The sequence below is a fragment of the Martes martes genome (genome assembly GCF_963455335.1).
Source record: "Martes martes genome assembly, chromosome: 8".
Classification (NCBI taxonomy): domain Eukaryota; kingdom Metazoa; phylum Chordata; class Mammalia; order Carnivora; family Mustelidae; genus Martes; species Martes martes.
Genome location: NC_137895.1, coordinates 99,313,462 through 99,336,889, shown reverse-complemented (window position 1 = coordinate 99,336,889; position 23,428 = coordinate 99,313,462). Strand labels below are relative to the sequence as shown.

At 35.8% G+C, this 23,428-nt stretch overlaps 1 protein-coding gene across 1 annotated transcript in view; it reads right to left on the bottom strand.

Moving 5' to 3' along the window:
- The window catches only part of LOC308347143 (ankyrin repeat domain-containing protein 26-like), a gene marked incomplete at both ends in the record, with an annotated part of 252,683 nt that overhangs the window by 164,978 nt on the left and 64,277 nt on the right, over positions 1-23,428 (bottom strand). The window contains 3 exons of the mRNA XM_080810281.1: positions 11,555-11,696; positions 12,043-12,076; positions 13,963-14,130. Coding sequence (XP_080666407.1) covers positions 11,555-11,696; positions 12,043-12,076; positions 13,963-14,130 — 344 coding nt within the window. The remainder of the gene's footprint in view (positions 1-11,554; positions 11,697-12,042; positions 12,077-13,962; positions 14,131-23,428) is intronic.

Below are 23,428 nucleotides of genomic sequence, written 5' to 3'. Positions count from 1 at the left end.
GTATTTACCCTAAAGATACCAATGTAGGTATCCAAAGGGGCACATGCATCCAAAGGTTTATAACAGCAATGTCTACAATAGCCAAATGATGGAAAGAACCTAGATGTCCATCAACAGATGAATGGATAAAGAATATGTGGTATATATACACTATGGAATACTATGCAGCCATCAAAACAAATGAAATCTTGCCATTTGCAATGATGTGGATGGAACTAAAGGGAGGGTATTATGCTGAGCGAAATAAGTCAATCAGAGAAAGACAATTATGATATGAACTCTCTGATATGAGCAAGTTGAGAGGCAATGTGGGGGGTTTGGGGAGTAGGGAAGGAAAAAATGAAACAAGATGGGACCAGGGAGGGAGACAAACTCTTAATCTCAGGAAACAAACAGGGTTGCTGGAGGGGAGGGAGGTGTAAGGGATGCGGTGGCTGGGTGATGAACATTGGGGAGGGTATATGCTATGCTGAGTGCTGTGAGTTGTGTAAGACTGATGAATCACAGACCTGTACCCCTGAAAGAAATAATACATTATATGTTAATTTAAAAAAAAAAAGACTGAGAGATGGTGAAATCAACCCAATTAACTGAGAGGATAAAATGTGATAGCAGGGAAATAACATGAGATGTCCAGACAATAACTAAATGAACGTTCACAGCAGCATTATCAATGGCCAAAAAGTGGAAACAACCCAAAGGTGCATCAAATGATGAATGAACAAGGGTTTTAGCCCACAATGGAGTACTGTTTGATAATAAGGAATGGAGCACTGATATATGCTATGACACAGATGAACCCCAAAAACATTAAGCGAAGGAAGCTAGTCACAAAGGACCACACATTGTGTGATTCCCTATATATGAAATATTCAGAATGGGCAACTCTATAGAGGCAGGAAGTAGACTGGTGGTTGCGCCTGGGGGCAAGGATTACGGGTTTCTTTTCAGGGTTATTAAAATGTTCTAGTTGATGGCAATAATGGTTGCACAACTCTATCAATATACTCAGAAACATTGAACTACACATATTAAATGGGTGAAATGTATGGAATGTGTATTCTATCTCAATAAAGCTTTAAAAAAATCCAATGGCAAGACATAGATAATTTTCTTAATTCTCTCTTTTGGGTGTATATAGCATACATGATTTAAATATTTCTGTGCATTTATTATATATTGAAAAGGAAAAGAAAATGAAGGAAATGCCTAAGTTCAACTGGTTTGTGAAATCACTTTTCTGTACAAGTTACCCTGAAATCAGTACAGATTCTGTATCCATTCAAAAAAGTAAAGATGAAAAATAAGATAATTTTCTGAAACATTCTATTAAACATTATCTTCTGCTTTTACATGGTTTAGCTCATCATGGTAACAGAGATATCACTAAAAAACATTGTTTAGCGCACCTGGGTGGCTCAGTTGGTTAAGCAGCCAACTCAGGATTTTAGCTCAGGTCATGACCTTATGGTCATGGAATCAAGCCGGCATGGGGCTCTTGCTGGGCAGGGGTCTGCTTGAAATTCTCTCCGTCTCCCTCTGCCTTTCCAACCCCCCCACCGGACCACAAATAAATAAATAAGTCTTTAAAAAAAATTATTTCGTAGGGAAAAAGTCCCAATTTCTGTGAGGAATGATGTGTAAGTTTCAACTTTCAAGGGTAACTACTATAAGAAAAAAATGTATAACACAAATAACAGAATGAAAGTCAAAGTTTAAGAAATAAATACATTGTGAAGATACTAAAATTGTACTAAATTAATTGTAATGAAAATACAGAAGAAAGTGGTCCATGGAAATAAGCATCCTAAAACACTTCATATTATTTAACCAACTACAGATTAAATTGACATGTTACATTTCATATATACCTGATTCCTACTCTGAGCCAGTTTTTTCTTTAAGTCCTGTACCTCATCTTCTAAATTCATACGACAACGTGATGTCACGTCCAGTGAAGACTCTGACATAGATAGTTTTTTTAGGGTATCGGCCAGTTCTTCTTGAAGTTGTCTCACAACTACCTAATAAGACATTTCTGTTACTGGTTTTATAAATCATCTTACTATTAAATTACATTAACAATATATAACTTTAACCTATGTACTTGGAAAATTTCACTACAAACGTCAATTCATCTCCTTTTCCTAACATGTACACATTATGGCTGTTTAATGAATTTGGTTAAAGACACAAAAAGATGTTATCCTGCCTAGTCAGTATTATGGTACTTAGATAATTAATTCAGCCCCACTATCCATTCCTTGTGGATGAATTTTCCCAAAGCTTCCCAATCTACTGAAGTCTCAAAAAGAAATGGGTATATAGGTGGAACTAACTTTGGTAAATTCTACAGTATGAAATGTTTTCCCTCTTTTTTATTAGAGGCTTCAATTAATGTCGGAGTTCCTCACAGGTTCAATCCTCTGCTCAAATCCTTTTAACAGATAACTATCTCAGAACATAAGTGAAGTCATTCTAATGGCCTTCAAGACCCTAGATGACTGGCTTTCACCTCTCTCCCTGACCTCCATTCCTGCTACACAAGAATCCTGCCACCCCTCATTAATCTGAAAATGGAGATGCAATGCCCAATTAATAAATTACAGAGATACAATTCTCTTTGTGTTGGACAAACTTATGCCCAAATGATAGTAATTGAGCTTTGAAATGAGCAAATTATTTGTAAAATTGCTTAAAAAATTATAAATAGCAGTGGGAAGATTAAATCAAATATAGTTTTGCTAAAGCTCATTACAGTTGTCCCAAATTATGATTTAATGAAAAGTAAGGGCCTTCAAAAGATTAAAAGGTCATAAGAATACATGATTTCAGACTAAAAATTCAAATTTATATAAATAAGAATAAAATTATGCCAACCTAAAATGTATAAAAAGCTACCATGTATAGCTTGCATAAATGTATAAATGTATAAAAGTATATATGTATGTATATATACACATATATTTATACTTATAAATATATACTTATACTTATGTATGTATGTATAAGAAGTACTGAGATACTGTACTTTTTATTCAGTTCATTTGGGAAATCTGGAGCTAACTGTCAAGTTAACCCACTTAATTGAATCTCAATTTCAAAATATGCATGCTTTAAAAATCCTCTATGCTTGGAGTGTTGGCTTTTAAAATATATATACATATATACATGGAGAAAATATATATATATACAAACACACATATATATACATATATATGTATACATATATATACACATGGAGAAATATATATATATGTATATGTACACACACACACGGAGAAAAAACAATAATTTCAGAAAATAAAATATATATACATACAAATACATACACACGTGTACTTCAAAATAACTAAAGAAAATACCCCAGAACTCATTTTGTTATCCATTTCTATCTCTTTTTGTTTGCAAAGGTGATTGTTTAGAATTCCGTCTTGTAATATTCTGGCATCCTGTTTTCGACAAAGTTGTTTCTCAGTATCATACCGTTCTTCCACAACCTAAAGATATATTTTCATTAGAATTTTGGATGACACCATTAAAAAAAAAAGTCAAAAGCTTAAGAGAACTTAAAAAAAAAAGTTCAAAAGAAGTAGCCTTTTTAAATACAAGGATTTTTATCCTACACGAATAACTCAAATTTTAATTTAAATGACAGCTATATTTGTCATAGAGTAAAAATACAGGTAGATACAGTATGTGAAATAAAATTTCTTTACAAAGCATTTAACTAATTCCATCATAGTCTCAAGGTGATTTAGCCTGTACTTTAATATAAAAAATCCAAAACTGGGGTGCCTGGGTAGCTCAGTTGGTTAAGTGTCCTAGTCTTGGTTTCAGCTCAGGTCATGATCTCAAGGTTTTAAGATCAACCCTGAGTCAGGCTCTGCACTCAGAGTTGCTTGAGATTCTTATCCCTCCCTTTCCCTCCCCCTCTACACATTCCCCTACTCATGCTCTCTCTCTAAAAATAAATAAAATCTTAAAAAAAAAAAAAGCCAACATGCATATTTATCTCAATTTACCCTCCATCCCTTCATTCAGAAAATAGACATAGCGTTTATATGAGAAGCCAAGAATTCCAATAAATTAATGATCTTAGCTATAAATATCATAGTTCCTATTAGTATAAAACTAAATTTTTATCTACTTTATACCTAAGTAATATACATTAAATCAAAGGGTATTATAAATAATAGTGATGGAAATATGAAATTTTTATCAAAGACTTACCTGATTGAAATTATTTCTTACAGTCCTCAATTCCATATCTAGTGCTCTAAGATTAAGTTCAAGTTCTTGTTTCATTTCAACTTCTTTCTTATACTGCTCTTCTTTTCTTGTTAGTTGCTCCCGAATCTTTTCATGTAACATTTCAGCAATTGCTCTGTTCTTGTTTTCTTGTTTTAAAGTAAATCTGCAAATAAATGTGCTTATTTTAAAATTTGTTTTGTAAGCAATAAAAAGCTCATGTTATGATCTGCTTCCACATATGCTGTTTTTTTATCCAAATGAAATTTCTACATTCTCAATTTTTTTTCCTTTCTAGGGCTCATGTTTTTAATTTCTCACTTCAATCTCTTCCAAAAGATATATATAGTTGAAAAGAAGCAATGAAAAAGCATTGTGCTGCTTAGTACTAAGTTTTAGTCAGTAATAACTGTGGGAGACATTGTAGGGAAAGGAATTTTGAAATTATTCAAGAAAGAATGGAAAATAATTGTTTTTTCCACATAGTCATAATTACTCCTCCATTAGAAGAGATAATTTAGTTACTATTTAAAAAAGAGAAGTTGCTGTTTATAAAAAAGTTATAATTCACTACAAGTAAATTGCTACTTCATGAAACATCACAGGTACAGCCGTGTAAGACAGTATCTGCAGATGCATTTACACAACATACACCTGCAGATTACTGTGATCCAGGACCAGGCTAGGGAGTCGAATATTTGTTGCCCTATAATTTTTATGTTTCTTCTTCTGCAATACTCTCAATTTACCTTATTGATTATTATTCATTTCATGTTTTTAAAGATTTTATTTATTTATTTGATAGAGAGAGCACAAAAAGGTGGAGTAGCAGGCAGAGGGAGAAGGAAAAGCAGGCTCCCCGCTGAGCAAGAAACCCAATGGGGGACTCAATCCCAGCACCCTGGGATCATGACCTGAGCCAAAGGCAGACACATAACCAACTGTGCCATCCAGGTACCCCTTATCAGTTTTTTTTTTTTTATTAACATATAATGTATTATTTGTTTCCCCTACTATCCATTTAATAAATCATTTAAAAACCCCTTTTATAACAACACAGGATCTATATTAAGTAAACAATAAAGAGTAATATGTGCTTGCAGCATAGGCTTTTGAATTAATTTTATCAACATATAAGAGAGATGCTGAAAAAACATAGCAGTAGTCATTTTCCATTTTACTTTTTAGTCACACTAAAATTAGTTTTAAAAAAACTAATTTTAAAAATGTTTTCTGTCTCGAGAAAAATGGCCATTTTATACCCCGTTGATGGGTCCAATTTAAAAATAGGATCAAAGAACTTTTTTAAAAATTTTTATACTTTAAGTAAACAATAGTACATTGAAGAATTTATTCCAAGTAACCAGAAATGTATAAACAGATTTATATAAAAAAACATTGCTTACAGCATTAATTAAAGTATAGAAAAATGGGGGTAAAAAAACCCAAAATTCAATTTGTTAAATAATGAGGTTTCCACATGGTGGATTTCTATATGATCATTAAAATTATATTTGGAATATTCATTAAATTATTAAAAGCTGTTAAGAACTTGCTGTATTATTTTGAAGAATCTCATACTTCACAATACTAAAGAAGTTTTCTTCCCTATAAAATCCCAGAAGGTAAGTTAGCAATTTTAAAACTTCTACACATCTGTAGTATAAAAGTAAATAATTCAAGGGGTGCCTGGCTGGCTCAACTGATAGAGCATGTGACTCTTGATCTCATGGCTGTGAGTTCAAGCCCCACATATATTGGGCGTGGAGCCTATCTTAAAAAAAAAAAAAAAAGTAAATAGTTCAAGTATTTCCTTAAAACCAAGATATCATACCTCAAACGGTAGAGTTCTTGCTTCCATTCCACTTTTTGAAGCTCTAACTTCGATATCATTTCTTTTGTTTCTAATAGCTCCTTTTGTAGTTCATTAGCCTTATTTTCCATTTTTTTATTTTCTCTTTTAAGTTGTCCACAGTGATATTTTTGAAGTTCTATTAATCTTTCATATGAAAGAACCGCCTCCTGGATTTTCAATAAACTGACAGGATCTACATCAGAGAAAAAACAAAATCAAATAAAATATATAGGGCACCTGGGTGGCTCAGCTGGTTAAGCATCTAACTCTTGGTTTCAGCTCAGGTCAGACATAATCCCAGAGTCGTTGGATTGAGCCCTGCATCGGGCTCCACTCAGCATGGAGTCTGCTTGAGATTCTTTCCACCCTTCCTCCCTACCCCTCTGTTCTTTCCCACACCCCTAGTCATGCTCACTCTCAAATAAATTAATTAAATATTAAAAAAGAAAAAGAATAAAATATATGAGTACTTTTGCATATAAAGGACTGTATGCTTTCACATTCATTCATTCATACATTAAACAAATATATATTGAAGGATTTCAATATGAAATATATTACTGGGATGCCTGGGTGTCTCAGTTGGTTAAGCATCTGCCTTCAGCTCAGGTCATGATCTCAGGGTCCTGGGATCAAACTCTCCACTGGGCTCCCTACTCAGTGGGGAGTCTGCTTCACTCCCTGCCCCTGCCCCTCCCCCCGCTTATGCACTCTGTCTCTCAAATAAATAAAATTTTTTAAAAAGCAAAAGATATTACACTAAGCTCTGCAGATCTCTGGCTTGTATGTAGCTTAAAGTCTAGGGAAGGAGAAAACAATTAGAAATTCAGATAGTTCCTATAATAAAAGAGTTCTATGATCACATAACATAACTTGATCTACGGTAGGAAGGGAAGATTTCCCTGAGAAAGAGATAACTATTCTGAGAAATGAAGGAGGAGCAGGAAACACGTGAGCAAAGGAGGAAGGAGAGCATTAAAGACAGTCTACAGCATGTGCCAAAGTTCTATTGCAATCTGCTTCTGGCCAAGATGGAGTAACAGGTACTGATTTATCTTCCTACCTGAAAAAAGCCAAACAAAAACAGGTAAAATACACTTTAAAATCACTTTCAAGAAAAAGGAATTCAGGCAATGAAGGACAATGATCCCTGAAAACACAAGAAGTTAGCCTAACACATACTGGAGCTCACTGCCTTGGCACAATTTCCAGGCCATGACACAGGTGAAAAAACTGACATAGACTCCACCAGACTCCCTGAGTTGAGGTGATGAAACTGAGTCCGGTGAAACCAAGACAGATGAGATCAGCGGTCAAAGCACTGGCGAGGAGAAAGCAGAAGAACGAACGACCCCGGAGAACAGAAGAGTAATAACCAATGCATGCACGTAAGGAAATCTCCTGTGACCAGGGGAAAGATCCATCTGGAAAGAGCAGAGGAAACCCTGCCTGGTGCTCACACGGCACCAGGGGCAGTATCTATCCCCATTAGCCATGCTGGAAAAACTCATAACCCGCAGCACAATGAATAGCGTAAGTAGGTCGTGCCTCAGCAGTGGGGAATTATGAGCTCTAGGCTGAACACTACTCTGGATTCACCTAACAATTCATAAGAGCAGGACGGGAAAGGATCAAACTGTTTGTCACTAACTTAGCTAGAACTCCAAAGAAAGCATAAAAAGGTAAGTGGAGGCATAGAAGCTATTTTTTAAAAACTAAATAGCACTTACAGAGATGTAAATTATATCACACATGAAAAACACACTGGATTTTCCAATAAACACATATGAGACAGCTCAAAATAAAAGACTGAAATTTGACATCTGAAAACTGTGAGAAGCTAATATACAATTTCCCAAAGAGGCAGAGGAAAGGAACTAGAAAAAAATATTCGAAGAAAAAATGAGGGGGGCACCTGAGTGGATTCGTCAGTGGGCGTCTGCCTTCAGCTCAGGTCATGATCTCATGATCTCATGATCTCAGGGTCCTAGGATCAAGCCCAGTGTTGGACTCCCCAATTAGAGGGGAATCTGCTTCTCCCTCTCCTTCTGCCCCTCCCCCCTGGCTTGTGCTTGCACTCTCTCTCTCTCTCCTTCTCTCTCTCAAATAAATGAATAAAATCTTTAAAAAAAGAAAAGAAAAAATGGCCAAAACCTTTCTAAACTTAATGAAAACTATAAACCCACAGATCCAGAAGGATCTGGCTAGGAGTGAAGAAAAGAAAGTAAACCTTTATAATTTTCTTAAACAACATATGATGTGTTATAACATTACTAGATGGAGGACTATGATGCTTACATCATATACTTTAGGCCCTAATCACCAAAATAGCAAAACTAAAGAGTTACAGCTAGTAAGCGAAATACATACATACACATAAACACATAAATAAAACTAAATCATAAAAATTACTTGCTTAATCCAAAAGAAATCAGAAAAAGAAGAGAATGGAATGAAGATCGGAAAGGACAAATTGAAGTCAAACAACATGATGACAGATTCAAATCAACTACATCAATAATCACATTAAATGAAAATGGTCTAAAAGTCTCAATGAAAAGGCAGACTGTCAAAATGGATAAAAAAGGAAGACCCAGCTATCTGCCACCTATAAAAAAAAATGCACTTTAAATGTAAAAACTACAAATGTGTTAAGAGGCCAGAAATATGATAGACCACACTAACACTTGGCAAAAGAAGGCTGAGCCTGAGCGGTTACATTAATACCAGACAAAATAGATTTCAAAGCAAAAACATTAGCAGCAATAAATAAGTTCATTTAATAATGATAAAAGGGTCAACTAAAGGAAGCATAATAAACCTAAATGTTTATGCATCTATTAATAGGTTCAAAATACATAAAGTAAAAATTGACAGAACTTCAGAGAAACAAGCAAATTCACAATTATAGTCTGAGATTTCAGTAGGCAGAAAATCAGCAAGGACATCGTAGACTTGAACACTACCGTTCTTTTCAAGCATCCGTGGAACACTTACCAAAAGAGACTATATTCTGGGTCATAAAATAAATTATAATAAAAGGAGTAAGTCAAAAGAACTGAAGTCATAAGAATGTGTTTTGTGACCACAAAGAAATCAAATTAGAAATCAAGAATAAAAATATCTCTGGAGAATACTCAAATATTTGCAAACTAATTAACGCACATCTAAATAAACCCTGGGTCAGAGCGCCTGGGTGGCTCAGTTGGTTAAGTGTCTGCCTTCGGCTCAGGTCATGATCTCAGGGTCCTGGGATCAAGCCCCACACTGGGCTCCCTGCTTAGAGGGGAGTCTGCTCTAAGACTCGCTCGCTCTCGCTCTCTCTCTCTCACTCTCTATCTCTCTCTCTCAAATAAATAAAATCTTTAAATAACCCCTGGGTCAAAGAAGTAAGGAAAAAAGAAATTAGAAAATATTCTGAACTGAATGGGAATGAACATATAACACCTAAGAATTTCTGGAATCCTGCAGTAGCAGCACTCACATGAACATTTATAGCACTGAATGTATATACTAAAAAAGAAGAAAAGTCTCAAACTGATGACCTTTGGCTCCACCTGAAGAAATTAGTAAAATAGTAGTTAAAAAAAGTTTGATAAACTTTGGTTATGTAGAAAAATCTGACAGAATTTTTTAAAAAGCTACTAAAACTAATAAGTAAACTTACCAAGTTCAAGAATGAACCTGGATCCATACCCTGTATCATAAATAAAAAAGAACTCAAAATGGGAGTGCCTGCATGGCTCAGTCAGTTAAGTGGCTGCCTTTGGCTCAGGTCATGATCTCGGGTCCTGGGACTGAGTCCTGTGTCCAGCTCTCTGCTCAGCAGGGAGCCTGCTTCTCCCTCTCCCTCAGCCTGCCATTCCCCCTGCTCATGCTCTCCCTCTCTGTCAAATAAATAAATAAACAAATAAACTCTTAAAAAAAAAAAAAAGAACACAAACTGGATCTCATGGATCACAGATCTAAATGTAAGACCTAAAACTATAAAACTTTGTTATTCAACTGCAAAACTTCTAAAAGAAAGCGTGAGAGAAAACCTCTGACCTTGTGCTAGGCAAAGATTTCTCAGATAGGAACACCAAAAGCAAAAATCTATAAAAGAACAAAGGTATAAACTGGACTTCATCAAAAAGAAAAACTGCTCTTCAAAAGATACTGCTGAGAGAATGAAAAGTCACAGACTGGGAGAAAATCTTTGCAAAAAAAAAATACAGGCGATAAAGGAACTATATCTAGAATATACAAAGAATTCTCAAAACTCAACAGGTAAGAAAACCTAATTTTTTTAAAGGTTTTATTTATTTGTTTGACAGACAGATCACAAGTAGGCAGAGAGGCAGGCAGAGAGAGAGGAGGAAGCAGGTTCCCCGCTGAGCAGAGAGCCCGATATCGGGGCTCGATCCCAGGACCCTGGTATCATGACCTGAGCCGAAGGCAGAGGCTTTAACCCACTGAGCCACCCAGGTGCCCCAAGAAAACCTAATTTTTAAAATGACAAAGGATTTGGACAGTTCAAAGAAGATATACAGATGGCAAATAAGCCCACGAAGATATGCTCAACATTATAAGTTATTAGGGAAATGTATATTAAAACCATAATGATACATATACTACAGACCCATCGGAACATCTAAGACTTAAAAAACTGACAATACTAAGTGTTCATGAATATATAGGGAGAAATCAGAACTCTTACACATTGCTAGTGGGAATTGGAAATGGTGCAACTACTTTAGAAAACCATTCGGCAGTTTCATAATGAGGGAATACAAAGAGACACGAGACTTAAGGGTTATTACCTGCCTGAATTACAGTTAAGGTTTCATATGCATATAAATATGTCAAAACTATCAAATTATACACTTCATAATGTGCAGTTGCCCTAACTTAAGCTGTTGAGGGGAAAAAACCTCTATTATAAGAAAAAATATCTAAAACAGTGGCTGAGACACGGACAGAAGAATATGAAACAATCCAAGATGAAGCTGAGAACTGTGGTTTTTCACCCCAGAACGATGAGACGTAATAACTAAGCTTTAAGCAAGGGGGTCACGTGATGAAATATAAATTTTTAAAAATATATGGTAACTATGGTTGCAGTGTAGACCAAGATTCTGGGAAGTGGAATGCCAGGGAAAACAGTCCTGGGTCGTTTCAGTATTCTAGGACAAATGTAGTGGTAACCTGACCTGACCTTGGGTGAAGGCACAGAAGAGGAGAGTTAACACACATCAGGTGTGCCATTCCCATGACGAAAAACATAGTGGAAATTACAGCTCTTTGGCTAAGAGTATTCAACATTTCTCTATTTTCATATAAAACGTATTTCTGAGATGAGTAGCTCTATAACACATCAGTGTTGTATGGTACAGCACTAGACAAGAAGTGCACATATTACTATAGTAATGTACATACAAAGGCTTCATATTTACACAAGGGTCTTACCTTTACAATCCATGCCATGTTGTTCAATTAGCGACATGCAAATCATATAATTAGAGCAAGGCATGCGGAAACCCTCCGAAATTGTTTCAGATGACGGAGTTAAGTCATCAAAGTCATCCATAGAATCAATTTGCTTTTTGACCTACAAATAAATAATACTACTTCAAAATGTCCCCTAAATGTTGATAAAATATACTAAGTGTAGAGAGATGATAAATACCCGTATCTTTTTACAAGAGTAAAAAAAAGGTACTTTCAAAAGGACTGATTTTTATCAAAATGACCTTTATCAATAACTAGTGTTTCTGAACAACTTTTTCAAAGTAAATGTCTGTACAACAAAGGCAGATTTTCTCTTTTTTCACTATGCCTTTCCTAAAGTAATTTTTTATCATGGAATAATATTTCTGATAAACATTATTTATCAAAATAACGTAATAAAATAAAAATTTAAAAATAAATGAAAAAAATTATATGTATATATTTACCTTTTCCTTGTCACTAGATGTTTTCTTTGCAGATCTAAAAAAAAAAATCAATTTTTCAGGCAAACATTAAATACTTAACATACAAAGAATATCTAAATCATATCTAAACTATATTATGAATAATGTTAACAAAGCATTAAATTTAGATCAAACTGACAAAAAGCAAAGGAAAATCATAACGTTACTTGCATTATTTGACATGAAGAAACATACCACATTTTTTGTCATCATTTTCAATAAAAACAAGCTTTTACTGGTTCTAAAAACTATTTGGAAAGTGCAAGTTAAGTTCTTATATGAAAGAAACCCTTTTTTGATAATCATGATATTAGTGTTTTGAGGATCTACTGTGTAAATACTATGCATTATTATGAAAACTTCACATGTTTTAAGGGTATTTTAAGCCTCACAACAATCTTATAAACGTAGGTAATTATATTGGGTATTTTACACAGGAAGAAAATGAGGCACAGAAAAAAGTAACTTCCCAAAGCTGGTACAGGTGGTCAGAAGTAGACCCAGAATTCAAATCCAGGAAATGTGCCTTCAAAACACGTGTCTTACAGTATATGGTGAAAGTAATATTTAAGTGTTTTTAAGTAATCTGATAGCAAATGAATCTCTTAGTATTCCATTTTTAGCTATAATTGTAAATAATAATTCATGAATCTTAACCATTTTTTAAATAAAAAACTTCATATGTAGGCAATATTGAAAATCTACTTTCAAACAACTCAAGATTTGCTTCTTCTAAATAAGTTGATCAATGGGCATTCATTTATTCATTCAACTGTTTATTCACAAACAGACACTTATTGAGTATACTATGTAGGTGTCAATGACACTGTTGGTACAGGAATCTTCAGCTTTGTAATTTAGAACTTTATAAACCAAAAGTAATAATCTATGATAGATTGATAGTTTATTTTTCAATTATAAATAAAATCTTTCCCCTTCCCCCAGAATCTAAACAAATATTAAGTAAATATAACCAGATAATTCAAAGTCCCTAATAAAACCATAGCTATTCATGATACTGTCAAAGGCACTGAATATCTAAAATTATCAAGGAATGGGGATGCCTGGGTGGCCCAGTGGGTTAAAGCCTCTGCCTTCAGCTCAGGTCATGACCCCAGGGTCCGGGATCAAGCCCCACAACGGGCTCTCTGCTCAGCAGGGAGCCTGCTTCCCTTCGTCTCTCTCTCTGCCTGCCTCTCCGCCTACTTGTGATCTCTGTTTGTCAAATAAATAAATAAAATCTAAAAAAATTATCAAGGAATGATTAGTTCTATTCAGAATGGCCTAAGGTTTGTATATTTACTATTATATGTATAGTTTTAAATGAATGAATGATAGTATCTGCATATTCAATTATATGAGAATACTCCACTGTGGAACCAATTCTGAATAAACAATTTCTTGACACAAAACTACATGAATAGGAGTACTAAGGACAATTACTATATCATCTTTAAAAGAATGTAATACAATCAATAAGCTTTCTAACATTTGGAAATGTGAAAAAAATTAAATAAAATAGCCATGCCTATCTCCATTGGATCATTTCCGGGAGCATACAAAGGTATTCTAAAAGCTCCCATCTTAAAATTAAAAAATAAAGAAAATTCTTTTGAACTCCACATTCTTTTTCATATCATCCATTTCTCTATTACCTTTCCCTGTAAAAATTCTTTAAGGAGTTCTTTACACTTATTCATTACAGTCCAGCTTCCATGGTGACTGTTGAAACTGCTCCTTGTCAAAGTCACTTGTCCTCATCTTAACCTTTCAAGCAGTGTGTCTGATATACTTGAGTATTTCTTGTCTTCACTTGTACCTACACTACAGCATTTTATTTCCATAAAAAGTAATCACTGTTAAAATTCCTTCAGAAGGAAATAAAGAATTTGTAGATTTTACCTTCCTTCATCCTGATCCATTCCACTTGAAGTGTTGTCATCATTCATTTGTAGAGGATGAGAAGTTAGAGAAGGGGCTTTCTCAAACCTTGATGTAATCACAGATTCTTTTGATGTTTGTTTTTCTTTATCCCCTTTCCTTACTTCTTTTATATCCAAAGCAGGAGCACTATTTTAAAAAAATCCATTTAAAACATCCATTAAAAAGCTAATGTTTTCGGGAGCCTGGGTGGCTCAGTTGGTTAAGCCACTTCCTTTGGCTCAGTGGTCTTCTCCCTTCTCATGCCCTTTCTTACTCTCTATCCCTCTCTCTCAAATAAATACTCGACCATTCTCTTATACCATACACAAAGATAAACTCGAAATGGATAAAAGACCTCAATGTGAGGCAGGAATCTATCAAAATCCTAGAGGAGAACATAGGCAGTAACCTCTTCGACATCGGCCACAGCAACTTCTTTCAAGACATGTCTCCAAAGGCAAAGGAATCAAAAGTGAAAATGAACTTTTTGGGACTTCCTCAAGATAAAAAGCTTCTGCACAGCAAAGGAAACAGTCAACAAAACAAAGAGACAACCCATGCAATGGGAGAAGATATTCGCAAATGACACTACAGACAAAAGGCTGATATCCAAGATCTATAAAGAACTCCTCAAACTTAACACACACAAAACAGAAAATCACATCAAAAAATGGGCAGAGACATGAACAGACACTTCTCCAAAGAAGACATACAAATGGCTAATGGACACATGAAAAAATGTTCATCTTCAGTGGCCATCAGGGAGATTCAAACCAAAACCACATTGAGATACCACCTTATACCAGTTAGAATGGCCAAAATCAACAAGACAGTAAACAACAAGTGTTGGAGAAGTTGTGGAGAAAGGGGAACTCTCTTACACTGTTGGTGGGAATGCAAGTTGGTGCAGCCACTTTGGAGAACAGTGTGGAGATTCCTCAAGAAATTAAAAATAGAGCTTCCCTCTGACCCTGCAATTGCACTACTGGGTATTTACCCCAAAGATACAGATGCAGTGAAAAGAAGGGCCATCTGTACCCCAATGTTCATAGCAGCAATGGCCACAATCCCCAAACTGTGGAAAGAGCCAAGATGCCCTTCAACAGACGAATGGATAAAGAAGATATGGTCCATATATACAATGGAATATTATGCCTCCATCAGAAAGGGTGAATACCCAACTTTTGTATCAACATGGACGGGACTGGAGGAGATTATGCTGAGTGAAATAAGTCAAGCAGAGAGAGTCAATTATCATATGGTTTCACTTACTTGTGGAGCAAGTAATAACATGGAGCACATTGGGAGATGGAGAGGAAAAGTGAGTTGGAGGAAATCGGAGGGGGAGACAAACCATGAGAGTGGTGGACTCTGAGAAACAAACTGAGGGTTTTGGAGGGGTGGGGGGTTGGTTGAGCCTGGTGGTGGGTATTAAGGAGGGCACATATTGCATGGAGCACTGGGTGTGGTCCATAAACAATGAATATTGGAGCACTGGGAAAAAATTAAATTTAATTTAAAAAAATCTTTTAAAAAAATTTTTAAAGATTTAAAAAGCCAATGTTTTCTAATAATTTCACTGGTAAAGAATTAAAAAAAAACCAATTTTTTGTAAAATTCGGCTACCCATTTCAATTCATTTATTAGTTCACAGAACAGTTATGAAGTCCAACCATATATAAGCAAATACACATCCCTTGCTTCAAAGACTGATCAATATACAACTACAATACAATGTCTTTGTGGTGACAAAGCAGCTGTGGACCTCTTTGTAGGAGCTGTGGAACCAAGCACCATAAACCAAGGGATGTAGGAAAACTCTTGACTACCCATGCATCAGATAACAGGCACACTCACTACAGTCCCAGCTATGGACCCAGCAATAGCCCATAGACTGGCTCCAGCCCCTTCCTCTCAACCACATCTGGGAGCCCCTGGAAAACACTTAGATAATCACCCATTGAAAAAAGAGCTTTTTTAGAAAAACTAGATTTCCTACAGTAAAGTTCCAGCACACCACCAGAGCAAAACCAAAACAAAACAAAACAAAATCGGGTTTGGATACACTGGAAAGGTAGTCATTAAAGGCTACTTCAAATGCAAAGACAGCAATGTAAAACTTCAAAGAATATAAAAAGTCAAGGAAATATGATACCACAAAATGATCACAATAATCTTCCAGTAATTGATTTCAAACACATGAAGATCAGTAGTTTATCCAAAAAAGAATTCAAAATAGCAGTTTTAAGTAAACTCAGTGAGCTACAAGAAAACACAAAAAGCCAATTCAGGGGTGCCTGGGTGGCTCAGTCTGTTAAGCACCTGACCTTTGATTTTGTTTCATGATCGCAAGGTCATGAGATCCAGCCCAGCATCAGCCTTATGCTCAGTGTGGAGTCTGCATGTCGCTCCCCCTCTGCTACTTGCCCAGCTCACACACATGCTCTCTCTAAAATAAATAAATAAACAAACAAAATCTTAAAAAACAAAACAAAACAAAAAAACAGTTCAATAAAATGAGAAAAATACTAGATGAACAAGATGAGAAGTTTAATAAAGAGTTGGAAGGGCACCTGAGTGGCTCAATGGGCTGAGCCTCTGCCTTCAGCTCAGGTCATGATCTCAGGGTCCTGGGATTGAGCCCCACATCAGGCTGTCTGCTCAGTAGGGAGCCTGCTTCCCCCTCTCTTCAGCCTGCCATTCTGCCTACTTGTGATCCCTCTCTCTGTGTCAAATAAATAAAAGCTTAAAAAAAAATGCTGAGAGAAAAGAACTGCCAACCAAGAATACTTTATTGAGCAAAATTATCCTATAGAAATCAATCAAATCAAATCAGTAAGTTTGATACACATTAACAGAATGGGAAAAAAATTACATGATCATCTCAATATGTGCAGAAAAAGCATTTGACAAAATTCAACATCTTTTCATGATAAACACTGTCAATAAAGTGGGTACCAAAGTATCATACCTGAACATAACTAAGACCACATATGAAAAACCCACAGCTAACATCATACTCAGTGGCAAAACACTGAAAGTTTTTCCTCTAAGTTCAAGAATAAGACAAAGGCGCCCACCTTACCACTCGTATTAAACATCAGACTAGATAAAGAAATGAAAGGCATCCAGATCAGAAAAGAAGAAATCAAACTGTCTTTGTCTGCAGAGGATATGATCTTACATATAGAAAATCCTGAAGACACCACCAAAAAGCTGTTAGAACTAGCAAAGATGAAGGATACAATATCCACATATACAAATCCGTTACATTTCTATACATTAACCAAAAAAATCTGAAAAAGAAATTTAAAAATACCATTCACAAAAGCATCAAAAAGAACAAAATACTTAGGAATAAACTTAACCAAGGAGGTGAAAGATATGTACACTAAAATCTATGAGACTTTGATAAAAGAAACATCAGACACACAAATAGGAAGATATCTCATTATTCATGGATTAGAAAAATCAACATTAAATATCCACGTGACTCAAAGCCATCTGTAGATTCAATGCAATCCCTGTCAAAATTCCAGTGACATTTTTCAGAGAAATAGGAAAAAGAATACTTAAATTTATATAGAACAAAAAACACCCCAAATAAGCAAATCAGTCCAGGAAAGAACAAAGCTGGAAGCATCACACTTCCTGTTTTCGAACTGTTACAAAGGTACAATAATCAAAATAGGATGACCATTCATAAAAAAAAAAAAACACAAAACCCAAAGAAACAGAATCAAGAACCGGACAATAAACCCATGGATATAGTCAACTAAAATTTGATAAGGGAGCTGAGCACACTCAAGGAAGAAAAGATAATCTCTTCAATAAATGATCCTGAGAAAACTGGATATTCACATGCAGAGAATGAAACCGGACCCCTAACTTACACCACTCACAAAAATTAACCCAAACTGGATTAAAGACTTAAATATATAACCTTAAACCATAAAACTCCTACAAGAAAACAGGGGGAAAGCTCCCTGACATTGATGTTGGCAATGATTTTGGATGTGACATCAAAAGTACAAGCAACAAAAGCAGAATCGGTGGAACAAGCAATGTTTCTGCACGGCAAAAGAAACGAGCAACACTCTAGTTCCATTTACGTTGAATATATAGGGGAAGGAAAGGAAAAAATAAGATAAAAACAGAGATGGAAGCAAACCATAAGGGACTCTTAACTAGAGGAAACAAACAGGGTTGCTGGAGGGGAGGTGACGGGAAGATGGTCTAACTGTGCGGTGGGCATTAGGGAGGGCACTTGTGATGAGCACTGGGTGTTACATGCAGGTGATGAATCACTAAAGTCTACCCCTGAAACTAGTAATACAATATATGTTAACTAAGTTGAATTTATCTAAAAAACAAAGCAGAAACAAGTAACATAATGAAAAAGCAACCTACAGAATGGATGAAAATATGTGCAAACCATACTATCTGAAAAAAGGTTAATATGTAAAGTATATAAGAAATTCATAAAATTCAACAGCAAAAAAACAAATAATTCAATTAAAAACTGGGCAAGGCATCTTAATAGACAGCTCTCCTCAGAAGATATTCAAATGGCCAACAGGACCAAAAAATGGGCTCGACATCACTATTCATCAGGGAAATGCATATCAAAACCATAATGATATATCTATCACCTCACACCTAATAAAATGGCTTACAACAAAAAGGGAAGAGATACCACTGGCAAAGATGTACAGAAAAGGGAATCCTTACACACTGTCACAGGACTGTAAACTGGTACAGCCACTATGCAAAACAGTGTGGAGGTTCCTCAAGAAACTAAAAATAGAACTATCAGAGTATCCAGTAATCCTATTTCTGGGAACATTCTGACGGAAATGAATCAGTATCTCAAAGAGGTACCTGCGCCTCTATGTTTACTGCAGCATTATTTACAACAGCCAAGACATGGAAACAACCTACATGCCCATCAGGGGATCCACGGATTTAAAAATGTGGTGTATATATATATAGGAGAAGGGAGTTGAGGGAAATTGGAAGGGGAGGTGAACCATGAGAGACTATGGACTCTGAGAAACAACCTGAGGGTTTTGAAGGGGCGGGGGGGTGTGAGGTTGGGGGAACCAGGTGGTGGGTATTAGGGAGGGCACAGATTGCATGGAGCACTGGGTGTGGTGAAAAAACAATGAATACTGTTACGCTGAAAATAAATAATAAATTTAATTTAAAAAATGTGGTATATATTTACCATGGAATATTTTTAGCCACAAAACAAAAAGAGGGAAACCCTGCCATCTGCGACAGCATGAATGAACCTTGAGGGAATTAAGCTAAGTGAAGGAAGTCATCCAAAAAGACAAATACTCTATAATCTTACACATGGAATCTTGAAAAAAACACATTTATAGACTTGTGGTTGCCAGGGGTAGGAGGCTGAGGGAAATGGATAGATATTGGCTAAAGGGTACAAACTACCCATTACAAGATTAGTAAGATCTGAGGGTCTAATGTACAGAATGGTGATTACAGTTAATAATACTGTTACATATTTGAAAGTTACTAAAAGAGTTGCTAAAAAAGAAATGATAATTATGCGAGGTGATAGAGTTATTAACACTATTATCATTTGACAATATAAAAGAGTATTAAAGTAATACAGGTATACCTTACACCTACACAGTTATCTGTCAATTATACCTCAAAAAATCTGGACAAAATTCAACAATACTCACATGTCAAAAATAGCAATAATCTGATTAATTTTGTTTGAAAATAAAATTATTTGAGGGTGCCTGGATGGCTCAGTCGGATAAGGTCTGCCTTCAGCTCAGGTCATGATCTCCAGGTCCTGGGATCGAACCCCAAATCAGGCTCCCCGCTGAGCTTCGCCCTCTCCCTTTGCCCCTCCCTCCTGCTCATACTCTCTCTCACACAAATAATTTCTTCTTAATTTTCTTAAAGAAAATGATTTGGTAACTTTTGTATACTTTTACCTTACTATTTAATCCTAACATAAAAAGCTAGATTTACTAATACAAAATTATAATTACTTTTTCATGGACTAAATGCATCCAAGAGAATATTATTAGCATATAGCTACCTAAACTCACAAAAAGACTAAATTTCCCACAAGAGATGATTAATTTAGGAATTGAACATGAGCCCCTCAGAGCACTGAAAACAAAAACAAAGCTAGCAATTACTGTTTTAAAACTGTTAAACAGATAACTATTCTAGTTAAAATTTAACATCCAAAAAAGAAGGATCTTCCTGAAAGCAATTATTGAACAATCTCTCTCGACCTAAATTTCAAAAATAAATTTATAATTACAGAATATGAAATAGCTTTCATTTTGAACACAGTTGATAGAAGCAACTTTTAAATAGAAAAAATCTAGTTAAAGTCGCCTCAAACTTAGGGTGGGGGGAACCCAAATAGGAATAGGAAGCCATAGTAACAAGAAGCCACCATATGCAGTTTTAAATGCGTGTAATTGATCAATGCCTACTGGCCTCACTCACCAATCAGGCAATGCCAGCTCCTCCTTTCTAAAAGAAAGCCAATATGGAACAAAATCACTCCAATACACATGCCTCGAGTGCCAACCAACCAACCAACAGTCTCACCCAAATTACCATGGTGTTTCAGATTATGACAAACCACTTAATTCTCTGAAAGTCCCCCAAACCTTAAACTCTACTCTTCCCAAAACCCTATATAAGAATAGCAGACTGCTCTGTCAGAAAAGACTGACCAGCATAGTTCTCTCTTACTAGTAGGCAATAAATTCCAGCTTCATCTTCTTAGTTTACATATTGAGGGCTCATAATCCTTTTGCAAGAATTGTTAAAATCTTATAATAATTTACAATCATATTTCATTTTCCCTAATAAAATATAAATGAAGTTTGTGATTCCTTTGATCCATTTTACTATAATTAAAGCTAACATAAATACCAGTAAAAGAATAAGTAGCAAGTAACCACAATATTGGGCCCCCCCAAAATTAAAAAAAAATGCATACAACTGACAGGTTAAATTGTCAGAAGGGACCCATGTCAAACTTTCCTTTTGTTTAAGTGAGAATCAGTATTATGTTAAAAACAATACATGCAGGTTAAACCCCATTCACTCAATAAACATTTATTGAATAGAACTATATATGCTAGAACATTTTCTAGGCACTGAGAACATGGCAATGAACAGATAAAAATCCTATTCATGAGTGAAGTAAACACAAAAAACAATAAACTACACAGGCAAAATAGCCAGTAGTAGAGGAGAAAAACTAAAGCAGAGAAATCAAATTTTGATGTGCTATAGGATAACCAAGAAATCAGGATATTTCCCAAAATATAGGATAACCAAGAAATCGGGATAACCAAGAAAGGCCTTAATTTTTTTTAAGATTTTATTTATTTATTTGACAGAGAGAGAGATCACAAGTAGGCAGAGAGGCAGGCGGCGGGGCGGGGGTGGGGGGCGGCGGAGCAGGCCCCCCACTGAGCAGAGAGCCCGATGCAGGGCTTGATCCCAGGACCCCCGCATCATGACCTGAGCTGAAGGCAGAGACTCAACCCACTGAGCCACCCAGGCACCCCGAAATGCCTTAATTTTTAAGCAAAAATTAAATTAAAAAAAAAAAAAAAAGGAAGAAGCAAGGAGCAAGCAAGCCATAAGAGTATTATTGATGGGAAAAGCACTCCAGACAGAGTCAACAGGAAGTAGAGAGGTAAGCTCAAAGTGTTTATAGTGAGAAAAAAAAAAAAAAAGTGAAACATTCAGTGTACCTCAGCAGAGTGAAAAGGACAGAAAATAGGAGTTCAAATCAAGGAGAGGTAGTAAGCAATAGGGAGAGACCTGAGATGAATAGATCACACAAGGCCTTGTAGGTGTTAGAAAGAACTTCGGCACATACTCTGAGCGAAATGGGAGGCAACTGGGGTTTGAGCAGAGGAAGACATAATCTGACTTATGTTTTAAAAGATCCACTGTGTTTAGAATTAATGGAAAAAGAAAAGGCAAAAGAACAAACAAACAAGAAGACCAATTAGTTAATTATTACACCGATACAGACAACAGATGACAGTGGCTTGGTCATGGAGGATGTGTTTGGCTTCTGATTATATTTTGAAGGAAGACCTGACAAGATTGGCTGACAGATTAGATGGGGCATGTATGAAAAAGAAAAAGACAGGAGTCAAAGATGATACCAAGTTTTTTGGCAGAGCAACTAGAAGAATTGTCATTAACTTAATTAGGAAAGACAAGAAAGGCAGGTATAAGAAAGAATATCAGTAGTTCAATTTTGGGCATGTTAAGTTTGCAATACCCAATAACTATCCCCCAAAATATCAAATAGGTGGTTTTATGTGTAAGTCTGGAATTCCACAGAGAGATGTGGGCTGGAGATACAAACTTGAGGGTCATTAGAATATACAAGATAGTAAAAGTCAATGGGACGCCTGGGTGGCTCAGTTGGTTGGGCAGCTGCCTTCGGCTCGGGTCATGATCCCAGCGTCCTGGGATGAGTCCCACATCGGGCTCCTTGCTCCGTGGGGAGCCTGCTTCTCCCTCTGCCTCTGCCTGCCACTCTGTCTGCCTGTGCTCGCTCGCTCTCTCTCTAACAAATAAGTAAATTTAAAAAAAAAAAAAAGATAGTAGAAGTCAAGAGAAAGAAAATCAAGGACTGATTCCTGGAAGGAGAATCAGGAGAATGAGGAGAAAGCAGCAAATCAGGCTGAGATGTACAGACTAGAAAGGCAGGGGGAAACCAGGTGAGTGAGTGATATTCTGAAATCTACATGAAGACAGAATTTTGGAGAAGAGAGTTTTCCAATGGGTCAAATATTGCTGATAGGTTAAAAAAAAAGAGATCTAAGAAATTATGTCTAGATTTATTAAAATGAAAATCAGTGGTAACCTTTGAAAAATCAATTTTGGAGTAATGGGAGTGAAAATTACTAGTGAGAATTCAAGAGCGAATGGGAGGGAAGTAAGGATCACTGAGTGTACGTGGTTCTTTTAAAGATTTCATAGCAAAGTGGAATGATCACAGATGACTCAATTTTCTTGTTTAGTTCAATCCTTACACAATGATGATGTAGTATTTTTGTAATATTTTGAAATTTTTTAAATTGCATACATGTAGCACTAATTTTTTTTTTATGTGCCTGACCAAGGGGACGCCTGAGTGGCTTAGCCGGTTAAGTCTTCGACTCTTGGTTTTGGCTCAGGCCATGATCTCAGGGTTGTGGGATCAAGCCCTGCACAGGGCTCTGCTCTCAGTGCCAAGCCCGCTTGTCCCTCTCCCCACCACTGCACCTCACCCCCCACTCTCTCTCTAATATAAACAAATAAAATCTTTTTAAAAAGCCAAACCAAAGCATTAAATAATTCAGGAAATTATACAAGCAAAAGACTCCTTAAAAATTTTCTAGATATATAATATTATATAAACTGATTA